This window comes from Bos indicus x Bos taurus, chromosome 12, assembly GCF_003369695.1.
Source record: "Bos indicus x Bos taurus breed Angus x Brahman F1 hybrid chromosome 12, Bos_hybrid_MaternalHap_v2.0, whole genome shotgun sequence".
In the NCBI taxonomy this organism is placed as follows: Eukaryota; Metazoa; Chordata; class Mammalia; order Artiodactyla; family Bovidae; genus Bos; species Bos indicus x Bos taurus.
Genome location: NC_040087.1, coordinates 16182195 through 16205081, shown reverse-complemented (window position 1 = coordinate 16205081; position 22887 = coordinate 16182195). Strand labels below are relative to the sequence as shown.

Here is a 22887-nt window from a genome sequence, read left to right as displayed (position 1 = left end):
ATTCCTAAAATGCCAAAATTCTGAAACCCAAGTAATCCATGCCAGATGCCACTTGAGTCAATAAATTAAGCTGTTCTTGTTATGATTTCTGGCATGGTTAGGTAATTTTAAATATTAATTATACTATATTCACACTTTGCATTAATTTGTGTTTTTGTTGGAATCCTAGTTCAAATAGTCAAGGAAGTTTATTTCAAAGCAATTTAAAAGCTGCCTGTGTGTGTGTGTGTGTGTGTGTGTGTGTGTGTGTGTGTACACGCACGTATATTTATTTCTCATTAGCAGAAACCAGTCCTCTCCCTTTTCTAAGATATGAGGTTTATTTGTTCTACTGAAACTTTTGAAAACTCAAAGATGGTGACAATCTTTAACATACAATTTAAGAATAAGCAGATTCTGGACAATCTTTTCAATGAGCTAACTTTGAGATAAGAACCAAATTTGAGCAGTATGGCACAGTCAGATGGCGTGCGTGCTCAGTAGCTCAGTCTGATTGCAGGCCTTTTTTCTCCTTTTGCTCACCTGCCTGGATAGTTCTCAGGAAAAAAGTGACTTGCAAATTTAGTGGTTGAAAACTTAGAAATTAGTCTCCTACTTGATTGTCTCACGGGAGGGTGAGGAGAAAAGAGAGAAAATTGGAAGTCTTCTTTCCCACAGACCACCACCACGACAAGTTATGAAGAGCAGATGATCTTTAGGACCTAGGGTACCCCTGCCCCAAATAACTTTTTGGCTCCTGTGCAAGAAGTTGTTCTGCAGTTTAAAATTATCCTTTCTGGGACTTCCCTGGTGGTTCAGTGGTTACAACTTCGCTTTCCAGTACAGAGGGAGCAGGTTAAATCTCTGCTCAGGAAGCTAAGATCCCACATGCCTCTCAGCTTAAAAACAAAACAAAACATAAAACAGAAGCAGTATTGTAACAAATTCAATAAAGGCTTTAAAAAAAATGGTCCAAATCAAAGGATATCTGTAAAGAAAAGTAAATAAAATTATCCTTTGCCCCAGAAAGAAAACAAACACACCAGCCCCTTTTGTCCAAAGACAGTGACCCTAGCAATCTCTCTAAGGACCTTTAACAAACCACTCAATTTTTGTGGCCACCTGTCTTAAACCTGGCGAGGGGATTCATTCCCCGGGCTTAAGGAAAAGAAGTCCCGAGTGACCTGGTCCTTTCTTTCTTTGGTGTAGGGGCAGCAATGGGCAGAACAGGCATTTGCCATTATGAGGCATTTTCCTGTATCGGCTGCATCTCAAATGGCAGTAGCGGGAATTTCCTTTCTTAGATTATATGGGAAGGAAACACAGCTGAGCCTGTCTGCATTTCCTGAGGCTGTAAGAAACAGTTCCTTTTGTTGGCAAAGCATCTACACGTTTACAGTGCTTCTACATTCCTTAGCTCCTTCGGTTTCCTAATAAAATGATTATCCTAATTCCTAGGATGAGGAAATTTTACTGTAGAGGCACGGCTGGTGTGTAGAGAGCTGGAACTGGAAGCCACTGCTTGACTTTTCTCTGCATTTCCCCCTCTATCCTCAGAGTCCCCAAACCAGGACCTGTAACCAAATGCCACCAGACTTCTGATTTTATAGATAAAGCTGTGTTTGTTTTGTTTATAGCTGCTTTCTCAGGGCAATGGCAGAACCAAGTAATAATTGCAGCAGGTGCTGTGTGGCCCTCAGGTCCTACATTTATTATAATTAGTCCTTTTCAGAAAAAGTTTGCCCACCCCAGATGGCTTCTGAAGCTAAGAGGACCAAAGTCTTCAATGGAACACTGGAGTTCTTGAACACGAGGCAAGGAAGGGGTTATGTTACTGAGTCCAAACCCACTCTGCTCATCACACGACAGGTCAATTAACTGAGAGATGAGGTATTGCGGCAAGGACTATGACTTTATTCAGAAAGCTGGCTGACCCAGAAAATGGTAGACTAATGTCTCAAAATAACCATCTTATGAGGGTCTGGATGCCAGGTTCTTTTATAGAACAGAGATGGGGGAAGTGAGGATGTAAAGTAAAAAAAGACCATTAATCTTACAAATACCTCCTGGAATGGCCAGCCTCCAGGAAGGAATGTGTTAATTTCTTCCTTCCTATAGCCATCCACTGGAGGACAGGGTCCTAAACAGAAGGCATTTTGGTTTAACATTCAGGCAGAGCAGCAGGGTTCCCTGAGGCAGACCATTAGGTATGGACAGGATAGTGAACCAAAGCAATGGGGAAGCACAGGTTAAAGTAAAAGCAGCAGACCCGTCATGGAGTCAGTTTTCCCTGCAATAGTTGGAGGAATCCTGCTTGCCTGTCTGCTTGCCACCCCGAGAGCTTTAAAACCATCAAGACATCTGTAGCACTTGGTTCTGATTCATCAGGTTGATACAGCAGCGCTCATGGATGTCACAGAAATGTTTTGCCTTATGTGCTGCAATCAGATATCACATGACAGACCTCATTTTTGTCTTGGTGGCGTTCATTGCCAGTAATGCAGTGGCTTAATAAGGATGCAGAATGGATGAGTCAGCCGAATATAACCTCTGCAGTTTCTTCTTGTTTCTGACTAGAGGAAGATCATTTTAGAGAAGCGGTGCTGACCTTTTTCAGATAGATTTTGTTACTGTAAACAGGAAGTTTTAGGTCATTTGCAGTGAGCTGGAGGAAGGATCCCGTAATTCTTATGGTCTTGCTTCCAGACAATTCCTTCTCACCCTCCATCTCCTGTAGGTAGTTTCCATGACTCTCTTCTCTTTCCCCTCTTTCCTCATTGCTCTCCTCCATTCCCATGGTTCTCCCGTGCCTTCTCTAAGGGTTCCTCTCAAGTTATTCAATAGCTTCTTGCAGAAATAATGACCCTCTGCCACCTACAAGGCCTACCATCAGAGGAGTCTTTCTTCTTGTGTCATCCTATTTTATTCTAGAATTGTGCTAATATTTTAAACAACATTTGAAAGTCACTCCCTAAAATTGTTTTCGTAGATAAACTTTGAATTTCTTTTTCTCCATTTTTAATAACTTGCTGTATTGGCAGATGCTGTTCAAGTTGGCGGAAGAACTGTTTCCTCAAATTCCTTCTCACCGGAGGCATTCGTTCTTCCTGTTGATGCAGAAAAGGTGAACATGGCTTCCTTCTTCTTTTTAAAACCACCAAGAGGGTTAACACTTTGGAGTATGCCTGTTCTGATTTCAGTCTGTAAACCGCACTGGAGGAGGCATGGCAAATGTTTCATTTCAACATTTGACTGGTAGGGTCTGACCTCAGCTGGGAAATTTTCCATGATTGATGAGTAATGTCTCCCATTGCAACACCACCAATCTAGGATTTAATACCACAGGAAATTCAACTTGCATCATCTTTTGGTTGCAGTGGGCTAAATCTTCCACCTCTGGAAGATATGGGCTATTCTTGATGTAATGACCTATGATAACACAGTGAAATAAATACATGTCTATGCATTAACTTCACGTAAATATAACTTCTTGATGTTTCAATCTAATACACCCTCACTGGGGGGAAAAAAAACCAAGTTGATTATGCTTGTGAGAACTTTAACTGATCATCTTTGCCTCTGCAGGAAAATGCCCACTTTTACGTTGCAGATATGATTATATCAGTCATGGAGAAAATGAAGTGTAATATTCTAAGTCAGCAGCACACAGAGACCTGGAGTACAGAAGAGGCCGGCAGGTCACTTGGGAACAGTCGGGCAGACTTGGAAGGGACCTTTTATACCCACGTAAAGCAGGAATCTGGGTCTTCCACTTCGTCTGACAGTGGCTATGAAGGTGAGTGGGGGAAATATGAGGAAGCTTTCTGCTGTATTCTCCCCACACATCTGTCAAACCCTGTCCTTCTGGAGTAACCTGATGATCCCTGCCATTTCTGCTACTTGGCTTGGAATTGGTCACCATGTACCACTCAGTTGTGAAATCCACGAGCTTTTTCTTAGGCTCCATCCTGCTCTTCCCCTTCCTCTGTCTTGTCACCCAGCATTCCTCTTCTTTACACTGGCTTCCTTCCCCACGTTGTCCTCTTTCATTCATCCTGGTAACAAGGAGTCCGTGATGCACTGGGGTATCCACAGATGTTGGGAATCCACAGGTAGGGCTTTGCCTGAAATACTTTATAAGTATGTGTTGAATGGTTGACTGGAAGCTCATGTCTAGCTGAAATTTTTTTAATATTAATATATTCAATAAAAATTTAAAATATTTCTACCACCCAGATAAAAAAATTGATCTTATATCAAGTATCACCCTTGTGACATTTGTGTTCATAGAGGTTACTTCATGAGGTAGAGCAGAGTTCAACAAATTGCAGCTTGATCCAGACAGTATTAAAAAGGCAAGCAAACAACTGCACAGTATCAGCACATGCCTCACATGGGGTGAGCGATGCTTCCTGGAACTTTATCAGTTATATATATTTTATGCCTGTGCCAGGTTGCAAAGTAAATTGTATGTTACTGCTGATCATGATCAAAAGAGTGTAAGAAACACAGAAGTGGGTGAAACTGCCCCCATTAACCCAGGAGGAAACCAAAGCTGAGAAGCTGATATCCCCCAGCTAGAATGGTTTATCTGTGATCACAGTTTTTCAGTGAGGGTGTTTCTTGAAGTAACAGCATGATTTGCAAAGTCTTTCCCCAGTTATTTGGCATTTAGGTGGCTTTCAATATTTTAACACTTTAAATGGATTTAAAAACTCCTTTGTGATCACAACCTTCCTTTTTCACTTTTCTGTCTCTCTGTGTAAAGACATTCTTAGGCTAATTCTCCAAACTGGTATTAGGGATAGGAAAGCATGAACATATCTGTATTAGTGTCTTGAAGGTCCTGTAGCAAAATACTCAAATTGGGTGGCGTAAGACGACACAAATGGATCCTTTCACAATCATGGAGGTCACAGGTCGGCCATGGAATTGTCTGGAAGGTTGGTTTCTTCTAGAGGCTTTGAGGGAGAATTTGGTCCCTGCCTGTTTCCAGACTCTGGGCCGTTGCTGCTGCTCCTGGCTTGTAGAGCATCCCTCCATGTTCACAGGATGTTTGGTCTCTGAGTATCCGTGTCTGTGTACAAACTTCTGTCTTTTTTACAACATCACTCACATTGGCTCTAGGACCCACCCTGATCCAGCATGACCACAGCTTAACTTGATTACAATGACCTTATTTCCGTATGAAGTCATGTTCACAGGTGCTGGTAGGGGACATTTAGGGGAACATATTCAACCTAGTGGGCTCCCCAGGTGGCTCAGTGGTAAAGCATCTGCCTGCCAATGCAGGAGACACAGGAGACATGGGTTTGATACCTACTCCAGTTATTCTTGCCTGGGAAATCCCATGGAGGGCTGCAGTCCACGGGGTCACGAAGAGTTGGACACGACCGAGGGAGCGAGCACGCACACTCAACCTAGTGCAATGTTCATGTCACCTGTACTCCTTTCCTTACTGTGAACGACAACAACAAAAGATTGTTTCTCCCGTCTCTTCCATTTGTTAAACTTTGTATTGTAGAAATTTTCAAACTTCCAAATAAGTAGAATACTCCTATGGACCCCAATAGACTCATCAGTCTGTTTCACTTAATCTTGTGAACATAAGGACAACACAAAAATAGCTCCCTGCCCTTTCTAATTGGAGGATAAGTACTTTACAATATTGAGATGGTTTTTGCCATGCATCAACATGAATCGGTCCTAGGCATACATGTGTCCCCGCCATGCTGAACTCCCCTCCCACCTCCCTCCTCACCCCCTGACCTTCCTGATTATTGCAGCTGAATTTTAAAATTCTTTTCAAGTCAACGCAGCCCTTTCATTCCTCCGTTTCAATTTAGCCGGGTGTTGCAGGTTGGACAGTCTTTTTCTCTTCTTCCTTTCTTCTCTAGGTTGCGTGTTACAGGTCAGCCCGGTGGTTGAAACACCTACTTTCTCTGAGGTGACGGAAGAGGACTGCAAATGTGACTTTGATGACTTCGTTATCGTAGGTGAGATTTGGAAACTCGTGGGCCGTGACGGAGGCACCCTCCCCCACACGCCTGATGACACGCATCACGCACGATACATGACGGTGTCATTCAGGGAAAGCCCTCCCCAAATCAGACCGTGTCCCTGGTATTAAAAAAAATACGATGTCTTGATATTAATCCCTCATCTCACGTAGATTTGAATGCAAAAGCAGATACCATTAGGGTCTGATATCTGTTTGGCCCCCTCCTTTATATTTTGGTGAAATTTCAGATAAGCATATATAAAATCCCATCTGTGGCCTCATAATAGCTGTTGTCTCACAACAGAAACGCAAAAGAACCTGAAGGATGGAGATCTTGAATAACTGGTCCTTTCTGAGATGTAGGCAGCTAGTTTTGTGTTAGGAGAAGGCAGTGGCACCCTACTCCAGTACTCTTGCCTGGAAAATCCCATGGATGGAGGAGCCTGGTAGGCTGCAGTCCATGGGGTCGCTGGGAGTCAGACAGGACTGAGCGATTTCACTTTCGCTTTTCACTTTCATGCATTGGAGAAGGAAATGGCAACCTGCTTCAGTGTTCTTGCCTGGAGAATCCCAGGGACCCAGGGACGGGGGAGCCTGGTGGGCTGCCGTCTACAGGGTCACACAGAGTCGGACACGACTGAAGCGACTTAGCAGCAGCAGTTTTGTGTTCGTATCAAATTGACTGTGGTTAAGAGAAACAGACTAAAAGCCCTCCATTACCTTTTCTTTGATTTTCCCACAGAACTTGGAGATTTCAGCAATACCACAGAGCCCTGTGGATGTTCCTCCGACACCTCTAAGAGGTATCTCTCCCTCCCACTTTCATTAGCACACAGACCCCTGGGCCATCACACCAGGCCTCTGACATCTTGGGCCAAATTCAGTCAGTTCCAATGACAGGGATCACTGTTTAGAAATGAAACAATCACCACGAAAGTTCCTACAGTGTTTTTAGAGTGTTTGAAAGACTTTTGTACACATTCTCATTTAATCCTCATGGGTGGGATGGGCAGGGGTTTTTAAACCCAATTTTATGGGTGTAGAAACTGAGGTTCAGATGAGATGTACATCCAGACACCATGCTGTTAAATAGCAGCGGGGGAACTTGAACTTGCTTCCCAGTTCGTTCAGTGGAGAAGAATCCACTTGCCAATGCAGGAGACATGGGTTCGATCCCTGGGTGGGGAAGATCCCCTGGAGAAGGAATGACAACCCACTCCAGTATTCTTGCCTAGGAAATCCCATGGACTGAGGAGCCTGCTGGGCTGCAGTCCATGGGGGCACAAAAGAGAGGGCTTGAACCCAGGTCTTCTGACTTTAAACCTGGTCCTCTTCTCACCACCCCTCCCCACCTTGGTACCCTCAATAAACACAAGCTGCTCTGTGGAACGTGGAAGGATTGAGTTAAGTAAGATAACCACTGGGGTGTGGTTGACACACACATGGTCTGCTCTGTGTCATCTCCTCTGCTTTTTTCAAGGGGGGAGGGGAAATAGTTAAAAACCCGCAGCAAAAGACCCTTAACACACTTCTTATGAAAATAATTTTCCATGTTTGCATCTCTTACATTGCAGTGTCATTCATGAGCCAAACTTCAATTCTGCTGAGCTAATAGCCAAAGAGTTATACCGCGTATTCAGGAAATGCTGGATGCTGGCAGAAGTTCATTATCAGCTGACAGGCTCTCTCGATGCAGCTGGCTCCATAGTAAGTCTCAACAGAATTTGATCTTCAGTTCTTAAATTCTCATTTTGCCTGCTCTCCACATCAGAGGTTTCTGTGTTTCCTTGTATGGCTGCTGGGCGTTAGGGGAGACTCGAAAGGAAGGACGAATCTGATGTTTATTGGGCATTTGTAATGCACCAGGGCCTGTGCTCAGCAATTCATGTCTTAATCCTCACATATCTCCTGTGAGGTAGATGCTATTGTTAATTTAATTTAATTTATTTACTCATTCATTTATGGCTGTGCTGGGTCTTCGTTGCTAGGCACAGGTTTTTCTCTAGTTGTGGTGAGCCGGGGCTAGTGCAAGGGCCTCTCATTGCAGTGGCTTCCCTTGTTGCAGCGCATGGGCTCAGTAGTTACAGCTCACAGGCTTAGTTGCCCTGCGGCATGTGGAATCTTCCCGGACCAGGGATCAAACGCATGTGCCATGCATTGCCAGGTGGATTCTTAACCACTAGACCACCATGGAAGCCCGTTATTTTAAGTTTAAGGTGTTAGTTGCAGACCCTCAGTGGGGCTGGTCAGTGGTAAAGCAGGAGTTGAGCTCCCAGGCTGCCTCATTTGAAAGTCCAGGCTGGTCCCCTTGTGGAGTGCTCTGCCCTCCAAACAGGCAGCTCAGTGCGGGCAGAGGATGGGGTGGCAGAGGCTGTCATCGGGTAGGAGAGAAAGCACACTGGAAGTGCAAGGGAGGCGGTATTCCACGTCATCAGGGGAACCTGGAAAGGCTGAATGGAGATCTCAGGACTTGAGCCAGGTATCAGGCCAGGCAGAACTGTAGCAGGTCAGGTAGGGGTGTATGAAGGGCACTCTTGGCAAAGGAGCAGCTGGAGTAGAAGTGACTGGGAGGTGCCCGGTGCTTCTGGGTTTTGGTTCTTTTGGCTGCGTCATCTTAGTTCCCTGACCAGGGATCGAACCCACGCCCCCTGCGGTAGAAGCACAGAGTCTTCACCACTGGACCACCGGGGAAGTCCCCGTGGTGTTTGTTGAGCAGAGTCATTTAATGTAGTTGGAGAACATGTTTGTGGGTAGTGGGGTATGTTTGGGGGATCGTTCATCTTAATCTTCCTGGGAAATAAGGCTCAAAAGCGGCCAAACTGTGGAGGATGTGGATGGTAATCAGAGAAGTCTTGATTTTAGATGCTAAGAGATAAGTTTCATGGTCAGAGGTGGGGTCTGCACGTGTACAAGCTGGGCAGTGTCTGCAGAGAACAATTCCTGGAGAAGGAGATTCAGATCCACAGTGTCTGTCAGCTCTTGACTAGGCAGGGTGAGGCTTCGGCTTCTGCAAGGCAGGAAGGCATTCCAGTTCACACTGACCTACTTACAGTAATTCGCAGTCTGGAAACAAAAGAACTAACTAAAAATACCGAGCAGAGTGATCTCAGCTGGGTGGCGTCTGAAGCAGTTCTCCTGCAGAGGGTTTTAGACACAGAGACGGCTCTGGCCAGGTTCTGTTATTCACTTAAAGGCAGTTTTTATTTTTGAAGGTAAAGGTTAATGTTGGGAATACATCTGAACATTCTTTTTATTTCAGTTCCTGAAATGTGCTTGTTTAAGTTGCTCCTGAATCCTTTTCTGGGTTATTTATGCAGGTTATAAATGAAGAGCGGGTTCAGAAAGACTTTGAATCCAGCACAGATGTTGTCCAGGAAATTAAACTGAAGTCGAGGATCAGAGGGACTGGAGACTGGGCGCCCCCTAGGTTTCAAATCGTATTTGATATTCATCCACCACTCAAGTAAGTCTAGGTTGCTGCTTGGACCACCAGTCCAGTTAAAACAAAAGTTGTGATGGGTTCCTTCTGTCTCTTCATAGAGATGGGTGAAGGCAAAAAATAAAACACCAAGGGACAAAGGAAAATTTGTTTTAGGAAAAAGAAACTTGGGCACATTTTTCTGAGTTAGCTTTCTTGGCACCCCATATATAGTGGGCTTTTGGTCTCTGTAAGTTTTGACACGTTGAGAACTTAACTATGTTTCCTTAACTATGAACATTACATAACAATTGAAAAGTAAACAGGCTCATATTAAGTGGCTAATGGTGAACCTTAAAAATATCATACAGTAATTTTAAGACTAGACCACTCTATTTTCCAGGGCAATGTGAAATAAAGTCAGTGAATTCATTTTTTTAAAGGAAAATTTCATCTTGAGGAGAGCTCTTACAGTTAAAAAACGTGACAGAATGCAAATGAAAACATCTCTGTTCTCTAAGAAGTAACAAAATTCTAAAAGACAAAGAAATAAGATGGTGCAAAAAGGATATAGATATAGATATATATATATAAATATATACAATAATTTAAAGTAGTGCTGTGCTGAGTTGCTCAGTCATGTCTGACTCTTTGTGACCCCATGGACTGTAGCCTGCCAGGCTCCTCTGTCCATGGAATTTTCCAGGCAAGAATACTGGAGTGGGTTGCCATTTCCTCCTCCAGGGGATCTTCCTGACCCAGGGATGGAACCTGCATCTCCTGCATTGGCAGGTGGGTTCTTTACCACTGAGTCACCTGGGAATCCCATAATTTAAAGTAGTAGTTTAATTTGTTTATTCTGAGAGTATATGACATTGTAGACAAAAGGATATTTTAACCAAATGCATTCTTTTTCATTCCTCTTGGTTGGTATTTAATACAGTGTACAAACTGCAGAGTTATGAAGGGGCTGGCAGTGGTCATTGCCTGTGCCCCACAGAGGTGCCTTATATCCTTTTTTCCTCTTGGGAGAGTATGAGGAAGTTCTCTGGGGCTGCTTAGGGAGAAGAGTTCCCTCTCCAAGCCTTGGGCAGGGTCACTTCCCTTGACGTGGATTGTCTTTCCTCTGGGATTTTTCTGGGTTCTCTCTAAAGCACACATTTTTTACCACGCACACATATTTTTACCATGCATTTTTACCTTGGCCATTTTTCCTGACCTTAAACTGTATTAAAGTGTTACAACTTTCTCCATATTGCCAAATCCCATATGGAATTGTAACACTAACAGTTGAATAGCAAACACTTCAATATTCTATCTTTCACCAAAAATCTTTGACAGCATTGTCTTACAATACCTCATATTCATCTAAATGTCCCTGGATCCATTTGTAAACTTCCCAAGTAAGTTTGGGGATGGTGTCTTATCCCCCTGAACCTCCTCCCATGTATTATATGCTTCTAGTTCTCTCAGGAGAGAGAACTCTGTGATGCCCCATGAGAAGTCTCTAAAGACTCTTTGGTGGAATGGTTATTTGTGATACTGACATCTGCTTTGGTGGTAGCAAGAGCTTTTAAAAGACCCAGAGATTTCAACTGGAAAGCTCTGTTCTTGGGAACGAAAAATTTTATTTCTTTCCCAAATGAAAAAATGATAAAATTAAGCCCTGAAGCTAAGAAGAACATCCTCATGTCAATTTCTTTTCCAATCAGTGAAAAATGCTCTGTTGGCCTTTTTTGAAATATAACTGTTATCATTTTCTGTCCTCAGGAGGGATCTCGTGGTAATAGCCCAAAATTTTTTCTGTGCTGGCTGTGGAACTCCAATAGAACCTAGTAAGTATGGATATTGGGTTGCTTACTTATTAGGCAATGATATTTTTACCTTAAAGCATAAATATTGGTATATTCATTTCTCTCAAGTGCATGCAAGACAATATATAGCAACAAATCTTTTGTTCAACAGTGATTTGATTAATAAGCATATGAATGAAATGTACAAAATTTCATAGCCATACTCTTACATTTTTAAATATCATAAGTAAAAAAGGCCCCCAAATAACCAATTTTAGATTTCCTATTTATCTCTCTATACATCCAAAGAAAGTTGAGCAGTTTGCATCATTATTTTTTTAATGTTTTTTAATTGTCTTGAAAGTCACATAATATAAAACATACTCTTGTTGTTGTTCAGTCACTAAGTCCTGTCCAGCTCTTAGCGACTCCATGGACTGCATTAATGCAATCTTCCCTGTCCTTCACTATCATCCTGAGTTTGCTCAGATTCATGTCCATTGAGTCAGTGATGCTTTCTAACCATCTCATCTGCCACCCTTTTCTCCTTTTACCTTCAATGTTTCCCAGCATCAGGGTCTTTTCCAATGAGTCAGCTCTTCACATCAGGTAGCCAAAGTATTGGAGCTTCAGCATCAGTCCTTCCAGTGAATAGTCAGGGTTGATCTCCTTGCTGTCCAAGGGACTCTCAAGAGTCTTCTACAACACCACAATTCGAAGGCATCAATTCTTCAGCTCTCAGCCTTCTTTATGGTCCAACTCTCACATCCATACATCACTAGTCCATCCACATTAGTCATGTATGGATAAAACATACTATTTTAACCATATTCAACTGTATAGTTCAGTGGCACTAAGTATATTCACACTGTTGTGCAACTCTCACCATCATTCATCTCTCAAACTTTTTACCTTCCTAAACTGAAACTCTGTCCCCATTACACACTGTCCCCATTCCCTCTGCCCACCTCCTATCCCCCAGCCCCTGGCATCTACCAATGTACTTTCTGACTCTATGAATTTGACTTTTCTTGGTACCTCACGTAAGTGCAATCAAATAGTATTTGTCTGCACCTAATGTATATTGTAAGCTGAAGCTGAAACTCCAATACTTTGGCCATCTGATGCAAAGAACTGACTCACTGGAAAAGACCCCGATGCTGGGAAAGATTGAAGGCAGGAGGAGAAAGGGACAACAGAGGATGAGATGGTTGGATGGCGTCACCAACTCAATGGACATGAGTTTGAGCCAGCTCTAGGAGTTGGGAGTTGGTGAAGCACAGGGAAGCCTGGCATGCTGCAGTCCATGGGGTCACAAAGAGTTGGACACAACTGAACTGAATGTATACTGGAATATGTATTTAAGGTTCACTTAATGTATGTCCTACAAATAGACTGTACCTTCTTTTTTGGGGGTTGGAGATTGGGATTGATGTATGTATACAACTATGAATGAAGTACATGACTAGTGAGAACCTAGTGTATAGCACAGAAAGGGGGGACATGCGTTGTTTTTATGAGAGGTGTCCACGATGAGAAGTTGTTATAGTCATTTCATAACACTGCCCTCTCTTTGCTGAAGAGGCCACTGTGACCTTCACTGTGACTGCCCATTACTTTCCAACTCTCATCTCCCAGCTCTTGCCCCATCGGGCGTTGAGCTCAAGCCACATGGCCTCCCTGCTGGTTCTTGAAGGTGACAGGCTCACTCCTGTGAGCATCTGTGCTTTTCTCTCCCTGGAATGCCCTCCCCTGGTCACGCACCCCCCCACCTCCCCCAACCAGGCCCAGTTCCCTTCCTTCCTTCCCATCTGCACTCTCAGGTCTTCCTTGGCTGCCCTATTGAAACTCCACCTCATCACCCTCTTGGCCACAAACACACACATACACTTGATATTCGCCTTCCTTTTTGTTTTTATTCAAGTCCTTATCTCCCTAAAATACTCTTATTGATTTTTCTTACTATTATCTGTCTCTCACTAGATTCTAAGTTCCATGAGGACAGATACATGGTTTGTTTTATTTTAATTGACTGTTATTAAAGTATACTTGCTTTACAATCTTGTGTTACTTTCTGCTGTACAGCACAGTGAATCCGTTATATGTTTACATATATCCCCTCTTTTTTGAATTTCCTTCCCATTTAGGTCACCACAGAGCACTGAATAGAGTTCTCTGGGCTATACAATAGGTTCTCATTAGTTACCTATTATATACGTATTATCAATATGTGGTCTGTGTTATCCATTGCTTTATCTCCTGCTCCTACAAGTATGCCTGGCACACAGTTGGGACTTGAAAGATATTTGTTAAATGATTGGATGGCTTACCTAGGACCTAACCAGACTCCTCTGAGAAAGTTTGAGGGAGTGGCCTGAGGGCCTAGAAAATCAGATTTCACCCAATCAGAAAGGCGAGTTGCCCACTTGAGAGTGGGAATCACTTATTTTGCTGTGAGAGCATCCATAGGTCTGACCTGTGAAAGCCTAGGAAGAGATTTGCTGGAAAGGGTTCCCTTGGCCTTTGATAGGCGTTCTGGGATGGAGTAAGACTTTGAGCATCTCCACCTCAAGAAATAAAAACAAGAAGCATAAGTCCATCTGAACTTCCTTCTACCATGCCTGCCATGGTAGAATGATAGTGCCTGCCATGCATCAGAGTTGGAAGTGATTTTCTTTCAATGACTCATCTTCCCAGCTGAAGTCTAATGGGGACCATATCTCTCTGGTTAACCACTGTATCCTGGTGCCTCAGTAAATACTGAATGTATGAGTTTGAAACTGTGAAGATGTGTGACTATGATTCCACCAACTTTTAAAGTACCTCCCAGAGTTTGTTCAGATGTGAAGATGTAGGTGTGCAATGTTGATTGGAATGTGGTCCTTCCCTCTTGGAGCTTGCTGACAGGATGTCATCAGCCAAGTAAACAACTGGGTGATACTTTCAATGAAAGAGAAAGTCAAGAATGCTATGGTTTTTATAGCCAGGGAACTTAATCCAGGCTTATTGGCTTGGGAGTGAAAAGTTGCCTAAGGAAGTGATTGTCCCCAAAGGAGTGTGTGTGTGTGTGTGTGGAAGTGATTGTCCCCAAAGGAGTGTGTGTGTGTGTGTGTGTGTGTGTGTGTGTGTGTGTGTTTAGGGGATGGGGGTCACCATATATGTTTTTCAGATCTTTACTGGTTATGTTTTCTCTTCCCATGTATTTCCATCCTTTGTGCATTTTTCTGTTTGTTTTTTTTTCCTCATGGATTTATCCAGGAACTCTTTTAGGGTACTACTTTTCAATAGCATACATAGAATGCGTTATCATTTACAAAGCATTTTTCATACCTGTGGTATCACAGAATCCAATTCTGGGCTGTTTTGGTGGCTTCAGGACAATTAGCCTGAAGAGATTCGGGCTTGTCAGAGTCTTCCTGCCAAGTAGGAGGTTGGGTCTGCACGCCCACCAAATCCCCAGACCTTGAATCTCATGTTCTGTTGGCCCCGTGTCAGTTTAAAGGCCCATATTCCAAATCCAGGAGTGCTGGGGGGAGGGTTCTGTTTTCCAACACCCATTCCACAAAAGTGAAGCTCATGACCCTCCGTGACTCAGGGCCTCCAGTGTCTGCTGTTCTCCCCAGCATGGCTTCAGCAGCATGAGGACAGCCATCTTGAGTCTTGACCTTGCGCCGGCGTTGGAGGCGAGGGCGGGGCGCGGGTGGGTTTCCGGCCTCAGGTGACCTGGTGCTCATCGTCCTTTGCACCCCGGCAGAGTTCGTGAAGCGGCTCCGGTACTGCGAATACCTGGGGAAGTACTTCTGCGACTGCTGCCACTCCTACTCGGAGTCCTGCATTCCCGCCCGGATCCTCAGGATGTGGGACTTCCGGAAGTACTACGTCAGCAACTTCTCCAAACGCCTGCTGGACCACATATGGCACGAGCCCATCTTCAACCTGCTGCACGTCAGCCACGGCCTGTACACCAAGGCCAAGGAACTGGACAGAGTGAGGGTGAGCAGCCACCTTTCCTGGGGGAGGGAGTCCAGCGGCCGAAAGGGCCCTGCGGCAGTAAGTGGACGTCTCCCCTGGCTCCGGCGATCCAGACAGACCCTTGAAGGGGTGGACTTACCATACAGCAGCTGGAGCTTATGCTTCAGAGACCTTCTCCTGCTTTGGCTCTTTTCAAAGCCCCTACCCAAATCTTACCTTTATGCCTAGTTTTGTTTGTAACCTAGCTTTTGAATTTTATTATCTTTTAAATGGGGCTTCCCTGCTAGCTCAGTCAGTAATGAATCTGCCTGCATTCCTGGAGACCAGGTTAGATCCCTGGGTCGAGAAGATCCCTTGGAGAAGGAAATGTCAACCCCACTCCAGGATTCTTTCCTGGAAAATCCCAGGGACAGAGGAGCCTAGTGGGCTACAGTCCATGGGGATGCAAGAATTAAACACAACTCAGCGACTCAACCACCACCATCTTTTAAAGAAAAATTGTATGTGTTTAAGGGGTACTACCTGATGACTTGATGTATATATATACACAGTGAAATGATTGATAGTCAAGCTAATTAAGACATCCATCCCCTCACAGGGTTACCTGTGTATGTGATGAGAACACCTGAAACTTACTCTCCTAACAAATTTCCAGTTTTTAATACAGTCTCGTGAATTATAGTCATCATGCTGTACATGAGATCTCTAGACTTATCCTTGTTGTTTAGTTGCTAAGTCGTGTCCAACTCCTTCGCGACCCCATGGTCTTATCCTAGGTAACTGTAACTCTGTGTCCTGGACCAATTATCTCCCCATTTCCCCACCTTCTCAGTCCAGGATCCACCCTTATAGTCTGTGCTTTTATGTACTTGACATTTTTAGATTCCCTGTATAAATGAGATCAGGCAGTTTTTGTCTTTTTGTATCTGACTTCACTCACTTGGCATTATGTCCTCCAGGTACATCCATGGTGTCTCCAATCACAGAATCTCCTTCTTTTGTACATAGTTTGGTGTTTTTTAAAAAGAAGGCCCCCAACATTGTGTAAGCTTTAGAGTCCCCAAGACCTGGGTCCTTCTTGGACCCTCTGTAGATCTCTGGACTCAGTCATGGGCCCCTTTATAGACTGTGCATTATATGCTTTATATATATGCACAGTCAATATGCTTTATAGACTGTGCATTTCAAAGGCTTATTGTCTAGAGTTGTAGCATTTCAAGGTTAGAACTAACATTTAATTTTGACTTATGCATGTCCAGTGTTACTAATCATATTACACTTCCCCCCCTCCCCCCGTTTGGTTTCTCACATTAGGAAATCCAGGAGCAGCTGTTTCATATCAAGAAGCTGTTGAAGACCTGCAGGTTTGCTGAAAGGTACTGCTGCGGGCTGGGCTGGGCTGGGCTATGAATGGGAGGTCTGATAACCTCCACACTCTGTGGTCCGTCTCCACCAGTGCAGAGTGACCGTCTCATGCCTCTCCTTGGCGATGTAGACACTCTTGAACGTTGCTAAACGTTCTTACTCACTACCAGGGAATTTAACACATTAAGAAGAATGGACCAGTATAAGCATAAAACAACCCTAGCCAGTGGACTTTTATTATTATTTTGGGGAAAAAAAAAATGAAAGTGAAAGTCGTTCAGTTGTATCCAACTTTCGTGACCCCATGGACTGTAGCCCACTAGGCTCCTTTGTCCATGGAATTCTCCAGGCCAGCATACTGGAGTGGTAGCCTTTCCCTTCTGCAGGGGATTTAAGTTGTGATAAAATACACATAACATAAATTTTTAAGTGTACAGTTAAGCGGTTAGGTACATTCATGTTGGTAGGCAACCACCATCACCATCCATCCACAGAGCTCTTTTCATTTTGTAAAACTGAAACTCTTTACCCACAGTAGTTCTCCACCCTCTGTTCCAGCCTGTGGGAACCACCATTCTCTGTTCTGTCTCTATGATTTTGACTATTCTAAGTACCTCATATGAGTGGAATCACAGTGTTTATTGTTTTGTGCCTGGGGTTTCATGTAGCATCATGTCTTCAAGCTTCACTCACACTGTGGCCCATGTCAGGATTTCCTTTGAAAGGCGGAGTGATGTTGAGTATTCATACATTGTCTGTATAGTCCATCTTTTGTTGATTGATCCATCTATCTTGGGTTGCTTTCTTTTGGTTTTTGTGACCAGTGCTGCTGTGTTCATGGGTGTACCACTGCCTTTTAAAACACTGTGATAAAGAGGCATGTCAACTTTTATTGGCTGTATAATATTTTTCTGTACTATGATGTGGTATTCATTTAAGTATTGTCCTGTTACTGAACACCTAATACATTTTAAATATCTTTTGTTATCCAAAAAAAAAATATCACACCCAAACACTAAGCTTCAGCTGAATCTCTGACCACGTCCATAGGTATGTCCTGAGGATGAGTTTTTGGAGGCCATGACCATAAAGGCACAGGCATGAATTCATTCAGCAGAGATATTGTTAAGAGGAGGGAAAGTAGCTTACTCAAGGAGTTAGGATTATTTGTTTTAATAGCTGAGCTCATAGTGTTAGTCTCTCAGTTGTGTCCAACTCTTTGTGTCCCCATGGTGCGTCCATGGGAGTCTCCAGGCAAGAATACTGGAATGGTTGCCATTCCCTTCTCCAGGGGATCTTTCTAACTCTGAGATTGAATCAGGGTCTCCTGCATTGCAGGTAGATTCTTTAGCATCTGAGCTACCAGTTGGGATTACAGGTTTTCAAAAAAATTTTGTTCTCTTTTAAAGCTGCTTTCTGTTTCTGATCTTTATTTAATGATGCACTACTTCTGAATTACATTTCTTGGGGAGGAGGTTGTCCTTTATAATCATATGGCCTTGAGCTCTACCACCTGGCTTTGGGGTGAAAAATTAGTTTCTTCTCAGGGCCTCAGTTTTCTCTGTAACATGTAACAACATCCACAGTTCTTACCATCTGCAAAAATGTCTTGAATATCCACTCTGTGCTTCAGATGAAAAAGCCACAGGACACGTGTTCAGAGGAAGTCTGGAGAGGAAGTCAGCACAGAGAGATCTTTGCCAAAGATTTGCCTGTCACTGGTGCACGTGCTCCTGAGGGCATGGGGGAGGGGCAGCACATATTTTTTAAGGGACAAGGTGGGGAGGCAGGCACACAAGGCTTCCTAGGGACAAAGCCAGAGCTTGAAGAGCAAGTCAGAGGGAAAATGAGGGTTCAGGGGCCCTCCGGCCGAGGAAATAGTGTGAGCCAGGACCACCCGTAGCTGGGCAGAGAATTAAACTGGGTTCAGCAGCAGTATCCCTAGAGCATCAAGTTCAGTGTAGGCTTGGGAATGCAGTGCATGGTGATGCTGCTAACTGACATAGGGGGTTCAGAAAGAGCCCGGAGGGCTCGGAGGAGATTACATACAGTTCTGAATGCCCTCGGGGCATCCAAGTGCCTTTAAGCAGCCCGCCCTTTGGTTGTTGCTTAGTTGTGTCCGATTCCTTGTGGGACTGCAGCCCACCGGCTCCTCTGTCCATGAGATTTCCCAGGCAGGAATACTCGAGTGGGTTGCCATTTCCTTCTCCAGGGGATCTTCCCAACTCAGTTGGATGCTTGTGTCTTAATATCAGTGCTGGACCTGAGGTTTGGGAGTCATAGCATCAATAACTCTTCCTGAGATATCCATCAGTCACACTGATGGACTTGAAACTGAGCTGGAGTTGAAGAAAGTGGTCATTATTATCTCAGTACGTGTTGTCAAGACTCAAAAACCAAATTTTAAGTTTTCTTTCACTCAGAGTGTACATGGGCAGCTGTCAGGGACACTTTTCTCATTCAGCTTTTTGAAATCATTATTTACGGAATTTTAACTTTCTGGCTTCCAAGCAAAACTTGCAAAATGTAAAGTAGGGAGTTAACTTGTTCCTACGGCTATTTTTTTTTTTAAGTTGAGTTGAAAAATTTCAGTTTTGAGAGCCAGGAAAAAACAAACCCTTCTCCCCAGTCCCTGGTTCCTGCCCCGACCTGTGTGGGTGGGTTTCTGATTTCCTCTGGTTTTCTCTCCGGAAGCACATTAAAGGAGTTTGAGCAGCTGCCGGGACACTTGACGGAGGCGCTCCACTTGTTCTCCCTGGAGGACATGGTCAAGGTCAAGAAAGGGCTGCTGGCGCCCTTGCTCAAGGACATTCTGAAAGCTTCCCTCGAGCACGTGGCCAGCTGTGAGGTGAGATCTGCTTGCCCCAGCGGGTGTGTCCCTGAGCTGTCCTTTCTGCGGCCGATCCTGGGTGGGCTGTTTTGCACTTAGCTGCTTTACCCTCACAAACTGAGGAAAGTGCCAGCAACACTTTTCATTGCCGTAGTTTAGTCACTAAGTCGTATCCGACTCTTTGCGACCTCATGGACTGTAGCCCCCCAGGCTCCTCTGTCCATGTAATTTTCCAGGCAAAAATACTAGAATGGGTTGCCATTTCCTTCTCCAGGGGATCTTCCTAGTCCATGGATTGAACCCACGTCTCCTGCATTAGCAGGTGGGTTCTTTACCACTGAGCCCCCAGGGAAGCCCCTGCACTACTTACAGATGAGTGAAATGAGGTTCAGAGCTGTTCAGTACCAGACCAAGAGTGTCCTGCTGGTATGCAAGCCTGGGCCAAGCGACTGGTTGTCTGAGCACCCAGCCCGGTGCGTGGTCTCCCTCCATTCTCGTCTGCTCTGGTGTGCCAAGTGCAGCCACATAGACTCAGGATCCAGTGGGACAGGAGCTCTGTGTCTTCACGGACTGATGAATTGCAGGGGAGCTCCCAGAAATAACATGAAATCATTTAAGAACACATGTTTAAAATCATGATCTTTCTCTGGTGCCTCAAACTACCCTGATGCAGTTGTCCAGACAAAACGGACGCACATTCATTGCTCTGACCCATCCACTGTGGCAGGAGATAGTATTCTGTTCCTTCTAGAGGCTGGAGTCACAGACACTTAAAAAATGATGTTTTTGAAACTGTATCATTAGAACTCTTGCATAGTGAGAGGAGTTTACCATCTTGGCTTATAGAATACCAAACTGAAATTTTTCTTTCATTTGACATAGACAGGTTTTTTAATTGTTACTTGTATCCATGACATTTGGTGGCCTTCTGCAAATATGATCTGTTGCTTAGGCCTATCTTTTGTCCTGTGCAGAATGTTTCATTTTGACTTCTATGAAAATTGCAATTCACAGATTTATATAAACCTTTTAAATGCAGAAACGTGTTACTTCCACAACCAATTTAGGGGATTTTAGAATAAGAACTTTTAATACCTGGGGTGGAGGACTGTGGAAATCTGGTGTTTATAGAGTTCTGTGAAAGTGGAACTCAGTTTCTCCATCAGGAGAAATGTTAGCCATGAAGACTAACTTTTGACTCCTATTCTTACAGCTATGTCAAGGAAAGGGCTTCATTTGTGAATTTTGCCGGAGTACAGCTGTCATTTTCCCATTTCAGACTGCAACGTGTAGAAGATGTTCAGGTATCTTAATACCATAATACTGTACGCTTAATAGCAGTATAATAACATAAGCGCAAAGTTTGTTAGCTTAAGCTTGAAACTGAAAGTCGCTCAGTCGTGTCCAACTCTTTGGGACCCCATCAAACTCAGGTCTCCTGCATTGCAGGCGGAGTCTTTACCAACTGAGCTATCAAGCTTAATAACAGCTTAATAACTAAAGCATAGTGTGATTTCCTTAAGGTATAATGATCTAGTGTGTGCTTCTCTGTTGAATTGGAGCTGGTAAAGTTTTGGATGCACAGGGAGGAGGTGTGAGTGGGGCAGGGATAAAGGATGATGTCTCAGGCAACAGAGTTCAGAGGTAGGAGGTGGCCCTGCTTGACCTGTCCCCCACTTCTTCTACATCAGGGCAAGTTACAGCTGCACCTGTTTTGTAATTGAACAGTCAACCCCAAGTTCACTGCAGGGGTCCCCAACCTCTGGGATCTAATGCCTGATGATCTGAGGTGGAGCTGACCTAATAATAATAGAAATAAAATGCACAAAAAATGTAATGCACTTGAATCATCCCAAAACCATCCCCCACCCTGACCCATGGAAAAATTATCTTCCACAAAACTGGTCCCTGGTGCCAAAAGTTTGCAAACCGCTGCCCTGGGGTTTGTTCTCAGGCTCCACACCCACGAGGGTATGAAGGCAGCAGGACTGGGCCAAGGAAGAAGTTGAAAATGGTATGGTTGTCATGAAGGCTCAGTGCATCTCTCAGGGAATTCTAGAGCTGGGGTGGATTTTCACCATTTTCCCAAATTAAGGACAGAGAGCCAGCCAGGCCTTTAAACCTCATATTGACCAGTCACTGGATATGGTCTGGGACCAGCAAGGGGGCATAACCTTGATAGAGGCAGCTCTCTTTAGTTAGGGTCATTTCTAGAGAAGGGATGTCACCTCCTGAGCCATCAGCCACCAGCTCGCCCGGCACCCATGGTGGATGGTCTTTGAGCAGATCTGGGAGGCACTGCAGTCCACTACCCAGGCTCTTTGGGCCGGTTTCACTGGTCCTCATGGCCTTGTTGTTGTTTTTGTTTAGTTGCTAAGTTGTATCTGAGTCTTTGTGACGTCATGGACTGTAGCCTACCTCTGTCTATGGGATTCCCCAAGCAAGAATATAGAGCAGGTTGCTATTTCCTTCTTCAGGGTATCTTCCCGACCCAGGGATGGAACCCGTGTCTCTTGCAAGTGGATTGCAAGTGGATTCTTTACCACTGACCTACCAGGGAGGCCCATCCTCATGATCTACTGGAGACAAATCCTCTTGTCTTCAAGGGACCTCTTGGCTTTAGGTCCTCTTTCCCCAGGCTGGGGATGAGTGTCTGTTACATATTTGAGAAACCAGCTACCCATTTGCTGACGGCTCTCCTCCTTGCTTGCAGCGTGCAGAGCTTGCTTTCACAAGCAGTGCTTCCAGTCCTCCAAGTGCCCCCGGTGTGCGAGGATCACAGCGAGGAGAAGACTTCTGGAAAGTCTACCCTCCGCAGCAACATGATGTACTTGACTATATCGAGAAAGACCATGCAACATGCCTTACGATCACATCGCTTGTGTCTCCTGTTGATAACATTGTTTGACTATTGTCTATTAAGAAAAAAGATGACCAATATTCTCTTTATTATATATATTTAATATTTTTGGAAACTTCGGATCTTTGTTATTAAGAGTAGAGTTGTTACTGGTGCCAAAGAATGCTCAAACTACCGCACAATTGCACTCATCTCACATGCTAGTGAAGTAATGCTCAGAATTCTCCAAGCCAGGCTTCAGCAATATGTAAACCATGGACCATGAATGTTTCAAGCATGGACCAGATGTTTAAGCTGGTTTTAGAAAAGGCAGAGGAACCAGAGATCAAATTGCCAACATCTGTTGGATTGTTGAAAAAGCAAGAGAGTTCCAGAAAAACATCTATTTCTGCTTTATTGACTATGCCAAAGCCTTGGACTGTGTGGATCACAATAAACTGTGGAAAATTCTGAAAGAGATGGGAATCCCAGACCTCCTGACCTGCCTCCTGAGAAATCTGTATGCAGGTCAGGAAGCAACAGTTAGAACTGGACATGGTACAACAGACTGGGTCCAAATAGAAAAAGGAGTAAGTACGTCAAGGCTGTATATTGTCACCCTGCTTATTTAACTTATATGCAGAGTACATCAGGAGAAACGCTGGGCTGGATGAAGTGCAAGCTGGAATC

At 44.2% G+C, this 22887-nt stretch overlaps 1 protein-coding gene across 5 annotated transcripts in view; it reads left to right on the top strand.

Moving 5' to 3' along the window:
• RUBCNL (rubicon like autophagy enhancer) overlaps positions 1-22656 on the top strand; it is a 41995-nt gene extending 19339 nt beyond the window's left edge. For all 5 annotated transcript variants that reach the window (XM_027557223.1, XM_027557218.1, XM_027557219.1 and 2 more), the window contains exons 3-14: positions 3021-3103; positions 3565-3775; positions 5877-5975; positions 6723-6783; positions 7555-7687; positions 9298-9443; positions 11169-11233; positions 14946-15184; positions 16478-16539; positions 19223-19376; positions 20572-20662; positions 22072-22656. In XM_027557223.1, coding sequence (XP_027413024.1) covers positions 3021-3103; positions 3565-3775; positions 5877-5975; positions 6723-6783; positions 7555-7687; positions 9298-9443; positions 11169-11233; positions 14946-15184; positions 16478-16539; positions 19223-19376; positions 20572-20662; positions 22072-22184 — 1457 coding nt within the window. In that variant the 3' untranslated portion in view covers positions 22185-22656. The remainder of the gene's footprint in view (positions 1-3020; positions 3104-3564; positions 3776-5876; positions 5976-6722; positions 6784-7554; positions 7688-9297; positions 9444-11168; positions 11234-14945; positions 15185-16477; positions 16540-19222; positions 19377-20571; positions 20663-22071) is intronic.
• The last annotated feature ends 231 nt before the right edge of the window (positions 22657-22887 follow it).